General features: G+C 43.6%; 2 protein-coding genes across 2 annotated transcripts in view; both read right to left on the bottom strand.

The window, feature by feature from the left end:
• Positions 1-684, bottom strand: part of Dnaaf2 (dynein, axonemal, assembly factor 2) — a 7183-nt gene extending 6499 nt beyond the window's left edge. Inside the window, exon 1 of the mRNA XM_013012229.1 lies at positions 7-684. Within this exon, the coding sequence (XP_012867683.1) occupies positions 7-684 (678 nt within the window). The remainder of the gene's footprint in view (positions 1-6) is intronic.
• Positions 685-3359: 2675 nt separating this feature from the next.
• Pole2 (polymerase (DNA directed), epsilon 2, accessory subunit) overlaps positions 3360-12584 on the bottom strand; it is a 39836-nt gene continuing 30611 nt past the window's right edge. Inside the window, exons 14-17 of the mRNA XM_013012227.1 lie at positions 10726-10834; positions 9044-9220; positions 6712-6779; positions 3360-3454 (exon numbers count right to left, since the gene is read on the bottom strand). Coding sequence (XP_012867681.1) covers positions 3436-3454; positions 6712-6779; positions 9044-9220; positions 10726-10834 — 373 coding nt within the window. The 3' untranslated portion in view covers positions 3360-3435. The remainder of the gene's footprint in view (positions 3455-6711; positions 6780-9043; positions 9221-10725; positions 10835-12584) is intronic.

Here is a 12584-nt window from a genome sequence, read left to right as displayed (position 1 = left end):
CGGGTAGGGGAAGGGCGGGAGCGGGCCGGCCGGCTCCTCCTCCTCGGGCTGGGTGGGGGCGCCGCCCGGCAGGGGCCTGCGCAGCACGGCGGCCTCGGGGGTCCCCTTGTATTTCATCTTCAGGGTCCTGGCGTTCCTGCGGTCCAGCTGGACGTGGAATTGCTTCTCCACCGCCTCCAGGGCCGTGGCGTCCAGCATCTCGCGGAAGCGCTGGTGGCGCCGGGCCAGGGCCAGCGCATCCGGGTGGAAGACCACGTCGTAGACGGTGTAGCCGGTGCCACGGCGCCCGGCGTACTGGCGGCCCGGCGCCAGGCTGTAGGGCAGCGACCAGTGAGTGCCGGGCGCGGAGCCCACGCCGCCCTCCCGGCCCGGCCGGCGGCTGGGCTGCTCCACCAGCGCGTTGCTGCACACGTTCACGAAGCAGCGCCGCGTCCCGTCCAGGCTGGTGCGCAACACGTGGCCCGGTTCGGGGTGCACGAAGCGCACCTCCACCCCGCGCTCACGCTCCAGCGCCGTCACCTCCGCCTCGTAGCGCCGCCGGTTCTCGGGGTTAGTGAGCTCCTGGGCATACTCGGAGAACAGGCGCCGGAACTCGGGGTCCTGGAAGGCGGAGGTGAGCCTCTGCACCTCCTCTCCGCTCAGGTCCAGGTTTTCCAGCGGTGAGGAGGCTGTTTTTGTAGCCATGGCTTCTTGCCTTCTGACGCAGCGGAGCCGCGGCTCCGCCGAAGAGTCACGGGCCGAGCCAGGTAACCGCCTGAGCGGTTGAGCGCTCGGGCGCGTGCTTGTTGCCATAGCAACGTCGCTGCCTCCAGGGAGGAGGGGCAAGAGTCCAGGGACTCTGTTGCGTCTTTGATTCCTGTGTCACACGGAATTCATGTACTTCTGCAACCCACTGTAATAATTTCTATTATTTCCAGCATTAGACACATCCTGTTTGTTATTCCTTCTCCTTCACTTGATCCTCTTCTGCCAGTTCTCTAAATTTGGGACTCATCCAAGGCCGCTTTACATCCCTCTTGTTGAATCATATTTCTTCCAAAATGACCTTATCCAAGCCTCTAGCTTTTAATACCATCTATGTTCAGATTAGCCCTTTCAACAGCTATTTATTACACACTAAGTGCATCTACCGTGAAGTATGTCACTGTTCCAGGCACTAGGAAAAAACGACAAATCACTGCTACAAGGAAGGGAAGTTAACTGACACCTCCTAAGCTCACAGGATAGGTTCAAATTATCACTTTGGAAAATAGCTACTGAACATAATGTACATCCTATGGCTAAGAAACTGAGGTATAATATATATCCTTCAAAACGTGCTAGGATGTGTATTTTCATAACAGCACTATTAATATGTAATTAAGTACTGGAAACTCCCCACTTCCCATTCTTAGTAAATTAAAAGACATTTGTGTACCTACCATATGTGCTACTATATAGCAACAGTACCAAAGAATATCCCTAACAGCGATATGTAAAAGAAACCAGGAGAGAACTAGGTACCTGTGGCTCACAACTGTAATCCTAGCTACTCAGGAGACATATCTGAGGATCCCAATTCAAGGCCAGTCCAGGCAGAAAAATCCCCAAGACTTTGATCTTTACTAGGAACAAAAAGTGGATTCGTGGTTCAAGTGGTAGAGCAGCAGCCTTGAGTGAAAAGCTACACAAGAGCACAAAACCCAGAGTTCCAGCCCAAGTACTGCACACACATGCACACACACACAAAGATGACTCCCCTCCTCCCCATGTTTCTTGCTTTCTTTTTTCCTTCTACAATGAATGATGCAGCATCAGGACCAGGCCAAGTGCAGGTCTCTCCTTCCATCCTCACTTCCCATCCCAGCCATTATAAATTATTAAGTTCTGGTACTGTCATAGCAAACAAGTAAGGCATGATGCAAAATAAACAATACGGGGCAGGAGTGTAATGCAGTAGAGCAGCTGTACCGTGTGTAGAAGCCCCAGCATGGCAAAAAAAAAAAAAATAGACTGTCCTGTAAGTGTAAAAATTATGGGGAGGGCTGGGAAGGTGGCTCAGTGGTAGAGCGCTTGCCTTGCATGCATTAGGCCCTGGGTTCGATTCCCCAGCACCACATAAGCAAAAAGAAAAAAAGCCGGAAGTGGCGCTGTGGCTCAAAGCGCTAGCCTTGAGCTGAAGAGCTGAGGGACAGCGCCCAGGCCCAGAGTTCAGGCCCCACGACCGGACCCCAAAAAAAAAAAAAAAATTATGGGGACTGGGCTGGGCAGGTGTCTCAGTGATAGAGTGCTTGCCTTGCATGCATGAAGCCCTGGGTTTGATTCCTCAGCACCACATAAGCAGAAAAAGCCAGAAGTGGCACTGTGGTTCAAGTGGTAGAGCACAAGCCTTGAGCCGAAGAGCTGAGGGACAGCGCCCAGGCCCAGAGTTCAGGCCCCATGATTGACAAAAATAAAAATAATTGGGACTATATTTAAATTTTCTAGTGTGAAAAAAGTAATTGCATAATATCCTAAAACAAAGTATTGACCTTGTTAGAATAAATGCTGCATCTTAAACAACTTGGAAACTCCTTGCTGAATACATTATTAGTGCTATTACAGTATTAACTAAATTAGACTAAAATAATGATTCACAAAATTTCAAATACTTGTGTTTGTCTTTGTTTGTTTGCCAGTCCTGGGGCTTGAACGCAGGGCCTAAACACTGTCCCTGAGCTGCTTCTGCTCAAGGCTAGCACTCTACCACTTGAGCCATAGTGCCACTTCTGGCTTTTTTTTTTTTTTTGTCAGTCCTGGGGCTTGAATCAGGGCCTGGGCACTGTCCCTGAGCTTTGTTTGCTCAAGGCTAGCGCTCTACCACTTGAGCCATAGTGCCACTTCTGGCTTTTTTTTTTGCCAGTCCTGGGGCTTGAATTCAGGGCCTGGGCACTGTCCCTGAGCTTCATTTACTCAAGGCTAGCACTCTACCACTTAGGCAGTGCTACTTCCAGCCTTTTCTGTTTGTGTGGTACAGAGGAATCGAACCCAGGGCTTCATGCATGCTAGGCAACCACTCTACCACTAAGCCACATTCTTAGCCCCTCAGCTTTTTCTTTTACATGATACTGAGGAATCAAACCCAGGACTTCATGCATGCTAGGCAAGCCACTAAGCCACATTCCCAGCCCCACTGTATTTTTCTTAAAATGAACATTAGAATATGACTCCTACAGAAATAAACTAGGTTTTAGGTGCAAATGTATAACCCAGACATGTAACTTAAAAAGTATATATGCATATGTATTCTTGAAACTATTAAAATATTCTTTCTACACATTCTAAAGCATACCATATTTGTTACAACTGAGTATCAAAATTTCATAAAGTAACAATTTAAAGCCACAATTTTATTATAACAATACCAAAATTACATAAGATATAAAAGTAAGCAGAATAGTGGTCTTCAGATGGATTTCAAAAGCCTTGAAGTTTGCTGAAAACAGAAATATTTACAAAATTAAACATTTTGGGAAGCTAAGTCATTGTACATTTCTTTTTCTTTTTTGTCAGTCATGGGGGCTGAACTCTGGGCCTGGGTACTGTCCCTCAACTCTTCAGCTCAAGGCTAGCACCCTACCACTTGAGCCAGAGCACCACTTCTGGCTTTTTTCTGTTTATGTGGTGCTGAGGAATTGAAGCCAGGGCCTCATGCATGCAAGGCAAGCACTCTAACACTGAGCCAACTTCCCAGCCCCTGTACACTTCTTAATACTTATAGTTTGTATATCCTTATAAAGGTAGTCCCATCAAAATGAACATAGAACTAGGTGCCAGTGGCTCACGCCTGTGATCCTAGTTACTCAGGAGGCTGAGATTTGGGAATCAAGGTTCAAAGCCAAACAGTGCAAGAGAGTTTGAGACTCATCTCCAATTAACCACCAAAAAAGCTGGCAGAGGAAATGTGGTTCAAGAATACCTGCCTAGAGCAAAAAAATCCAAAAAACAAAAAACATGGGCAACAGCCAGGCCCAAGAGTTCAAGCCCCAATACCAGAAAACACACAGACACACACATACAAAAGCAGATAGTTAATAAACACTTATTTATAATTGACTTCATTTGTTCCTTTATGGCTTTGAAATTAAAATTAGAAAAGGTCCGAATAAGTACACCTATCTAGATATATATTCATTTAAACTGTTTATCCCCCCCCTTTTTTTTTGGTGCCTGTATGGGGCTTGAACTCAGGTGCTGTCTTTGATCTCTTTTGCTCAAAGCTAGTAAGTACTCTACCATTTGAGCCACTGCTTCACTTCTGGCTTTTTTTGTGGTTAATTGGAGATGGAAGCCTTTCAGACTTTTCCTGCCTAAGCTAGCTTCAAACTGTTATCCTCAGATCTCAACCTCCTAAGTAGTATTACAATTGTGAGCCACCAGCACCAAACTAAACTATTTAGCTTTTGATAATACAAAAATTGCATCTAGGCTGGGAATGTGGCTTAGTTGGTAGAGTGCTTATCTAGCAAGCATGAAATCCTAGGCTTAATTCCACAGTACCACATAAGAAAAAGCCAGAAGTGGCACTGTGGCTCAGGTGATATAACACTAGTGTTGAGTACAAAGAGGCTCAGGGACAGAGCCCAGGCCCTGAGTTCAAGCCCCAGGACCAGCAAAAAACCAAACCAAAACAACAAAAATTCCACTGCATCTAAAGCCAGGAACCATTGGCTCACATCTATAATCCTAGCTATTCAGGAGGCTGAGATTTGATGAGAAACAAAACAAAACTGCATCTTACTTTCAAGCGTACCTGGATAAATTCCTAAACATTGTAATTGCTTTTCTATGCATTGTAAGTTTTTTTTGGGGGGGAGGGGGCTTGGTGGTGTTGGTGGTCATAAGGCTTGAACTCTGGGCCTGGGCACTGTCCCTGAGCTCCTTTTGCTCAAGGCTAACACTCTGTAGCACCACTTCCAGCTTTTGGTAGTTAATTGGATACAAGAGTCTCAAGGAGGGCTGGGAAGGTGGCTCAGTGGTAGAGTGCTTGCCTTGCATGCCAGAGGCCCTGAGTTCGATTCCTCAGCACCACATAAGCAAAAAGAAAAAAGCCGGAAGTGGCGCTGTGGCTCCAGTGGTAGAGCGCTAGCCTTGAGCTGAAGAGCTGAGGGACAGCACCCAGGCCCAGAGTTCAGGCCCCACGACCAGACCCAAGAAAAAAAAAAAGCGTCTCAAGGACTTTCCTGCCCAAGCTGACTTTGAACCACACCCCTCAGATCTCAGCTTCCTGAGTAGCTAGGATTACAGGTGTGAGCCACAGGTGCCTGGCCTACATCCTGTCAAACTGTTGTCTGTAAAGGTTTTCACCATTTTCCTTCTGATAGCCTTGTGGGAAAATGCATGCTTCTCTACCATATCAAAATATAATTTTCAAGTAAAACTTTTTGGAAGCTCACCTTGTACCCCATTCATGTGTTTAATTTCTATGTATTAAGTATGTATGTATGTATATGCACACATACATATATACATTACTACTAAATGCATATATACAAAAGAAAGCACATGTTGAGGGGCTGGGAAGGTGGCTCAGTGGTTAAAAGCACTTGCCTTGCATGCCTGAGGCCCTGGGTTCGATTCCTCAGCACCACATAAGCAAAAAGAAAAAAGCCAGAAGTGGCACTGTGGCTCAAGTGGTAGAGCGCTAGCCTTGAGCTGAAGAGCCTGAGGGACAGCGTCCAGGCCCAGAGTTCAGGCCCCATGACCGGACCCAAAAAAAAAAAAAAGCACATGTTGAGATAGGGTCTGACTCACAAATACTCTAAAAATATTTCTTCTTAGCAGAAGCTATGTGTTAGAAAAACTGGAGTATCTCAATATAGTTGCAACATTTCTTTCTGTTCTTTGAAGAAATAAGTACTAAAAAGATTCAAGTTATCAATAGTAAATTACAGTTTGGAAATTACATTAAGCCTTTGAGCATGTGTGGCCACAGAAGATAAAGGAACCAACTCTTTCAGTTTAATATGCAATAAGCATCAATTACAAGTCAATTACTATGCTAGAATCTATGCCAGAAACTTTTAAAGAGGGACAGACACTAATATAAATCAGTTAATTTCTAGCTGGGGATCTGTGTGTGTGTGTGTGTGTGTGTGTGTGTGTGTGACAGACACTAATATAAATCAGTTAATTTCTAGCTGGGAATTCTGTGTGTGTGTGTGTGGTTTAAACTTAGGGTCTCATATTTGCTTTACATTGGAACCTCTTTTTAGAGATTGAATTCAGTACCTCACACTTGCTACTAAGCAGGAGCTCTGTGAGCCACTTTGTCAGCCCTTTTGTGTTGGTTATTTTCAAGATAGGGAGTGGCTTTTATGCCAGGGATGGTATGAACTGCAATCCTATTTTTGCTTCACTTTATTGCTGGGATGGCAGGCACATTGCATCTGTGCCCAGCCACTATGTTTGCCCCATTGCTGAGGATAACAGGAATATGCCACTGCAAAGTTATTGGTTGTAATGGGGTCTCACAAACTTTATGCCTAGGTTGGCCTTGAATTGCAATCCCTTGATCTCTGCTTCTCAAGTAGCTAAGATTACTGTTTTCAGCCAGTTTTCACCCTTTTTGCTTTAATTTATTTTCTAGATAGGGTCTTATGTTTTTTGTCCCAGCTGGCAATAGGCCACTTCAGGCACTTAAAAACCTCTTCAGACACCTTCAGTTGTATTTAAGCAATACAGCATACTTACCTATCTTCTACTGTCTTATTGAAAGGATAATACACTTTGAATGAAAATCCACTTCTTGGAAAAGAGCCCTTTAGAGACAAAAAAAAAAAAGCTTGTAAGTAACTACTCAACTTTTTTTTTTTTTTGGGTCGGTTGTGGGGCTTGAACTCTGGGCCTGGGCGTTGTCCCTCAGCTCTTCAGCTCAAGGCGAGCACTCTACCACTTGAGCTACAGCGCCACTTCCGGTTTTCTGGTGGTTTATTGGAGATAGGAGTCTCACAGTCTTTCCTGCCCGGGCTGGCTTTGAACCGCGATCCTCAGATCTCAGCCTCCTGAGTAGCTAGGATTACAGGCGTGAGCCACCAGCGCCCGGCACTACTCAACTTTTATATTATAACACCTATTTGTAAAAAAAATCAAGGGGCTGGGAAGGTGGCTCAGTGGTAGAGTGTTTGCCTCGTATGCATGAGGTCCTGGATTCTTCAGTACCACATAAGCAGAAAAAGCCGGAAGTGGTGCTGTGGTTCACGTGATAGGGCGCTAGCCTTGAGCTGAAGAGCTGAGGGACAGCGCCCAGACCCAGAGTTCAGCCCCCACAACCAACAAAAAAAAGTATGAAGCCATAAGTTCAAGGCCCAGTACTGTCATAAAAATATATAAGAGAAATTTTGAACTTGTCTAAAAGTTTAAAAGATTTGGGAAAATCTGACCACAAATTTCCAACAGTGAGTAAAGTGAGTTACCTATATTCAACCTTGGAACAGTGGTTCTCTGCAAATGTCCCAGTGTTCCCTGCTGCCCGTGTGGGGCAAGTTACTGGCATCCAGTGATTTCAGAAGCTAGGGATGCTGCTAAACATACTACAACACACAGGACAGCCCCACAACAAGGAATTACTGAGCCTAAAATGTCAAGTACACAGGCTAACAGCCCTGCCCTGAGGAAGCTGGACAAAAATGTGTGTGTTGACAAAAGCAGTGATCAGTGCTAAGGCATGACTTCTTTAGAAATGACCCAGATGGGACAAAGAAGTTTGAAGTCCAAAATTCACAGGAATCAAGAAAGTATACAGAATAGGGCTGGGAATATGGCTTAGTGGTAGATGCTTGCCTAGCATGAAGCCCTGGGTTCGATTCCTCAGTACCACATAAACAGAAAAAGCCAGAAGTAGCGTAGTAAAGTACTAGCAAGTAGTAGAGTACTAGCAAAAGAAGCTCAGGGACAGTGCCCAGGCCCTGAGTGCAAGCCCTAGGACTGGCAAAAAAAGAAAAAAAGTATACAGACTAAAGAATCTCTAGTGAAGGTAATATTCTGTTTGACACAACTGTGTTTATGTCATTGTTTATGTAGTATGTATTGTCCAATCAACTACTGTAGGAATTTTGAAGCAACATTCTGAAGTAATTTCAAGGTTCTACATAAAAATTAAATAATAAAATGTATCTCAGGGCTGAGAATGTGGCTTAGTGGTAGAGCGCTTGCCTTGCAAGAATTTAGCCTTGAGTTCAATTCCTCAGTACAACACACAGAAAGAGCCAGAAGTGGAGCTGTGGCTCAAGTGGTAGAGTGCTAACCTTGAGCAAAACAAGTTCAGGGACAGTGTCTAGGCCCTGAGTTCAAGCCCCAGGACCAGCAAAAAAAAAAAAAAAAAAGTATCTCAGTGAAATTCACTTGTCAGTCTTGAAATTGTTGCTACTTCACAAATTTTCACCTATCCTGGGGGTCTCTGGAACACAATGCCCACTGTAGGTGAGGGATCACTATTTACATATTAAAAGAAATAAAAAACCACAATATAATGAAGCTGGAATAAGTGAACCATGACATAGCAAGGGACAACTGTATTACAGTAAGTTATTTTGAAGGGGAAAAACACTCATTTTACATTTATATGTTTTGCTACACTTCTTTTCTTTAAAATATCTTTGCTTCATTTTGTTTTACAGTCCTGAGCTTGAACTCTGGTCCTGGGCTCTATCCTTGAGCCTCTCTGTTGCTCAAGGCTAGCACTATACCACTTTGAGCCACAGCACCACTTCTAGCTTTTTCTGAGTTTATTGACTCACAGACTTTCCTGCCCTGGCTGGCTTTGAACCATGATCGTCAAATCTCAACCTCCTAAGTAGCTAGGAGTATAGGCATGAGCCACTGGTGCCAGACTTGCTATGCTTCTTTTTTAAAACCAAAAACACATTATAGTTACATACTATACTGAAATTTTTAGAACTTGTTATTTATTAGATTTATTCAAAGCTTTGCTAATAGTGTAGTTTTACTTCAACTGTAAATAATGTACTTTAAATTTATAAAAATGTGCAGGAGTCTTGACAAACAATGACTATTGCATTCTTACAGGGTTTATGCAGAGGCACTCGGTATTCGTTATAGTGAAAGGGTCGTATTTGTCTGCGGTGACCAATACATCAGGTACAGGGTACACTCTCAGTGCATAGTCATACGCCCAGTACACTGGGCAGACATACAGAGGCAGAGGAGTAAGATGTCCTTGGGATAGGATAGTCTTTACAAACTACAACAGAACACAAAACAAAGCAAACTTCAGTTCACTTGTAAAACAGAATTTAAAAAAATTAAAATAGTCACAACAAGCAATTTCAAATTAAATAATTACCAATAGGATCTAGAAAATTTGAGACACAATTAGGGGAACCTGAACCACAGAGCTTTGGTAAACACTGATAAAAAATGAAATTAATTATTCTGTATTTTAAGAGATAAACCTATGAATTTTCATTTACTACCATATGTATAACATAGTCCTATTAGATCAGTTGTACAAATAACTCATTTCCTAATTCCTAAAACCGACTGCATAGTGTTCTGCACAGTGGTACTTTTAATACTGGCTGCACAGGAGGCTGAAGCAGGAGAATCACTTCAACCCCCAAGTTTGGAGACAGCCTAGGCAATGTAGTGAGCCAATAGCAATACTAATACTAATACTACTAATAATATAATAATAATTCCATACTTTGAGTAAAGCCACAAATCAATAGATAGCCTATACAAACTTTTTTTTTTTTTTTTGAGTCCGGTCATGGGGCCTGAACTCTGGGTCTGGGCGCTGTCCCTCAGTTCTTCAGCTCAAGGCTAGCGCTCTACCACTTGAGCCACAGCGCCACTTCTGGCTTTTTTCTTTTTGTTTATGTGGTGCTGAGGAATCGAACCCAGGGCCTCAGGCATGCAAGGCAAGCGCTCTACCACTGAGCCACCTTCCCAGCCCTATACAAACTTTTTATTATAAAATGAAGAATAAGTATTCAAACGATTTACTTCCATACCACATATAGTCAGGATTTGACAACTTTAGGTTTCTTTTTTAAGTTATTATAGAGTTTCACTATGTAACCAGGCTGGGTTCCAGTCCCTCAATTCTGCCTCCTCTGCCTTCCAAGGGTTAGGATTACAGCATGTTCAACTTTGCCTGGCTATCAGGAAACTTTGAAGCTGCAATATAAACATTCCATATCCTCCCATATCAAATGGGTCATAACATGCTAAATATGAATATTTTATTAAACACACATACAAGTATTTAAAATACAATTTAAGAGATTTAAAGGCAAAACAGAAAGCTTCAGAGAAATTCCCTGCTTGTTGTGGACTTTGTTTTTCACCCGTTAGAAGACCTTCTGTGGAAATTTGCAAAACAATGACTTACTAACAAAAATCACTAGGCTGGGTATGTAGCCTAAGTGGTAAGATGCCTGGTTAGAAAGCCTGGGACCCTGTACCATCAAATCCCCAGTATTGAAATAAAGAGGCACTGTGTGTGCGCCAGTAGTGGGGCTTGAACTCAGGGCCTTACACTCTTGCTTGGCTTTTTCACTCAAAGCTGGCAATCTACCACTTGAGCTATACCTCTACTTACCCTAGTACTGAAATAATTACTGAAAAAAGTATATTCAAATTACTTTGCACCACAAGTAAACATAATAACGTAAGTGTAAATTAAGGGGCTTAACGAAATTTTGTATATAGTAACAAGGGAGTCCAACCAAAAAGTTGACTTACATGATTAGGAATATCCAAATTGCTACTAGGAAAACGGACACAGTTTCTGCACATTTTATTCACTAAGTCTTCACGAAAAATAATAATTTCTTGTGTACAATATTGAATTCTGAAATAAAGCAATAGTTGATTTGACTTCCTTAGGAAAACATAGAAGGTAATTTTAAAGGCAAAATATAGAATACAAAACCATTCCCATGTAAATATTTAGTCTACCTTATCTAGTAATCCAGTCAATGACTTATTTAGCTTTTGTTGGCCTGTTTGTTTTGTTTCTGCAGTGCTGGGAATTGGACCCAGGGCATCATGTATGTCAGGCAAGTGTACTACCACTGAGCTCTATGCCCAGCCCTTTACCAAATGGTAACCATGTGCCTACCACTATTCTAGGGAGGGGTAAGCAAAACAAAAAGATCCTAGCCCTCAAGCATAGAGGTAAAGTAGACAAAATAAACATGCCAATTTGTTAGAATGTTGGAAGGTGGTTAAGTATATGGGGAAAAGAAAAAAGCTGCTGGGCCCTGGTGGCTCACACCTGTAATCCTAGCTACTCAGGAGGCTGAGATCTGAGGATCGCGGTTCAAAGCCAGCCAGGACAGGAGAGACGGTGAGACTCCTATCTCCATAAACCACCAGAAAACCGGAAGTGGTGCTATAGCTCAAGTGGTAGAGCGCTTGCCTTGAGCTGAAGAGCTGAGGGACAGCACCCAGGCCCAGAGTTCAAGCCCACGGCCGACCAAAAAAAAGAAAAAAGCTAAGGATCATACCAAAGTATTCACACATATGTTTTTTGTCAGTCATGGGGCTTGAACTCGGGGCTTGGGTACTGTACCTGAGCTCTTTTTGCTCAAGACTAGCACTCTACCACTTTGAACAACAGTGCCAATCCCAGTTTTCTGGTGGTTAATTAGAGATAAGAGTCTCACATTTCCTGCCCCAGCGGGCTTTGAACAATGATCCTCAGATCCCAGCCTCTGGAGTAGCTAGGATTACAGGCATTAGCCTCCAGCTCCTGGCATTTTTTTTTTTTCTTAGACCAGAGAATTAAATAGGATGAGTGAAACAGGAAGGGTTCAGAAGGAAGAATGATATGAAGACACGCTTGAAGGAGGGACCATCTTTTTCATCTAAAGAGGAATACTGGGAACAGGCAGACAGACCCTAAGACTAGAGTATGCCTGGCATACACTCAAGAGTGTTGTGAAAGGAATAAACACCAAGAGAAGAACAAATCAGGGCTGGGAAGGTGGCTTAGTGGGAGAGTGCTTGCCTAGCAATTGAACCCAGAGGGTTCAACAGAAAAAGCAAAAGCTGGAAGTGGTAGAGTGCTAGCCTTGAGCAAAAGGAGTTCAGGGACAGTGCCCAGGCCCTGAGTTCAAGTCCCAGGACTGGGGAAAAAAAAAGATAGCAAAAGAAAAGAACAAATCAGACAAGTACTGGCCAGATCATCCAGGCAGGGCCTTGATTACCACTGCATGAATATGGGTTGTAAATGAATGACATAAGGGGCCTCTTAGTTCAGGACCAGGACCGTGATATGCTGTAATTACTATGACATTGCGTTAACAGACCATAGGGGGGAAGGAGTAGAATAATCCATGCTAGCCAGGTATAAGGTCATAGATGGGGAGATAAAAAGGTAGCCAGAGGCTGAGTGCCCTTGGCTCACACCTGTAATCCTATCTATTCATGAGGCTGAGATCCAAGGATCAGGGTTTAGAGCCAACCCAGATAGGACATTCTCTTATCTCAATTAACTACCAAAAAACCAGAAATGTAGCTTTGTGCACAAAAGCTCATGGATAGCACTCAGGCCTTGAGTTTGAGTCCCAGGACCAGCAAAAAAAAAAAAAAAAAAA

The sequence above is a fragment of the Dipodomys ordii genome, unplaced genomic scaffold (genome assembly GCF_000151885.1).
Source record: "Dipodomys ordii isolate 6190 unplaced genomic scaffold, Dord_2.0 Scaffold16, whole genome shotgun sequence".
Taxonomy (NCBI): Eukaryota; Metazoa; Chordata; class Mammalia; order Rodentia; family Heteromyidae; genus Dipodomys; species Dipodomys ordii.
The sequence above is the reverse complement of the archived record's forward strand: the minus strand, read 5'-3'. Positions and strand labels throughout refer to the sequence as shown.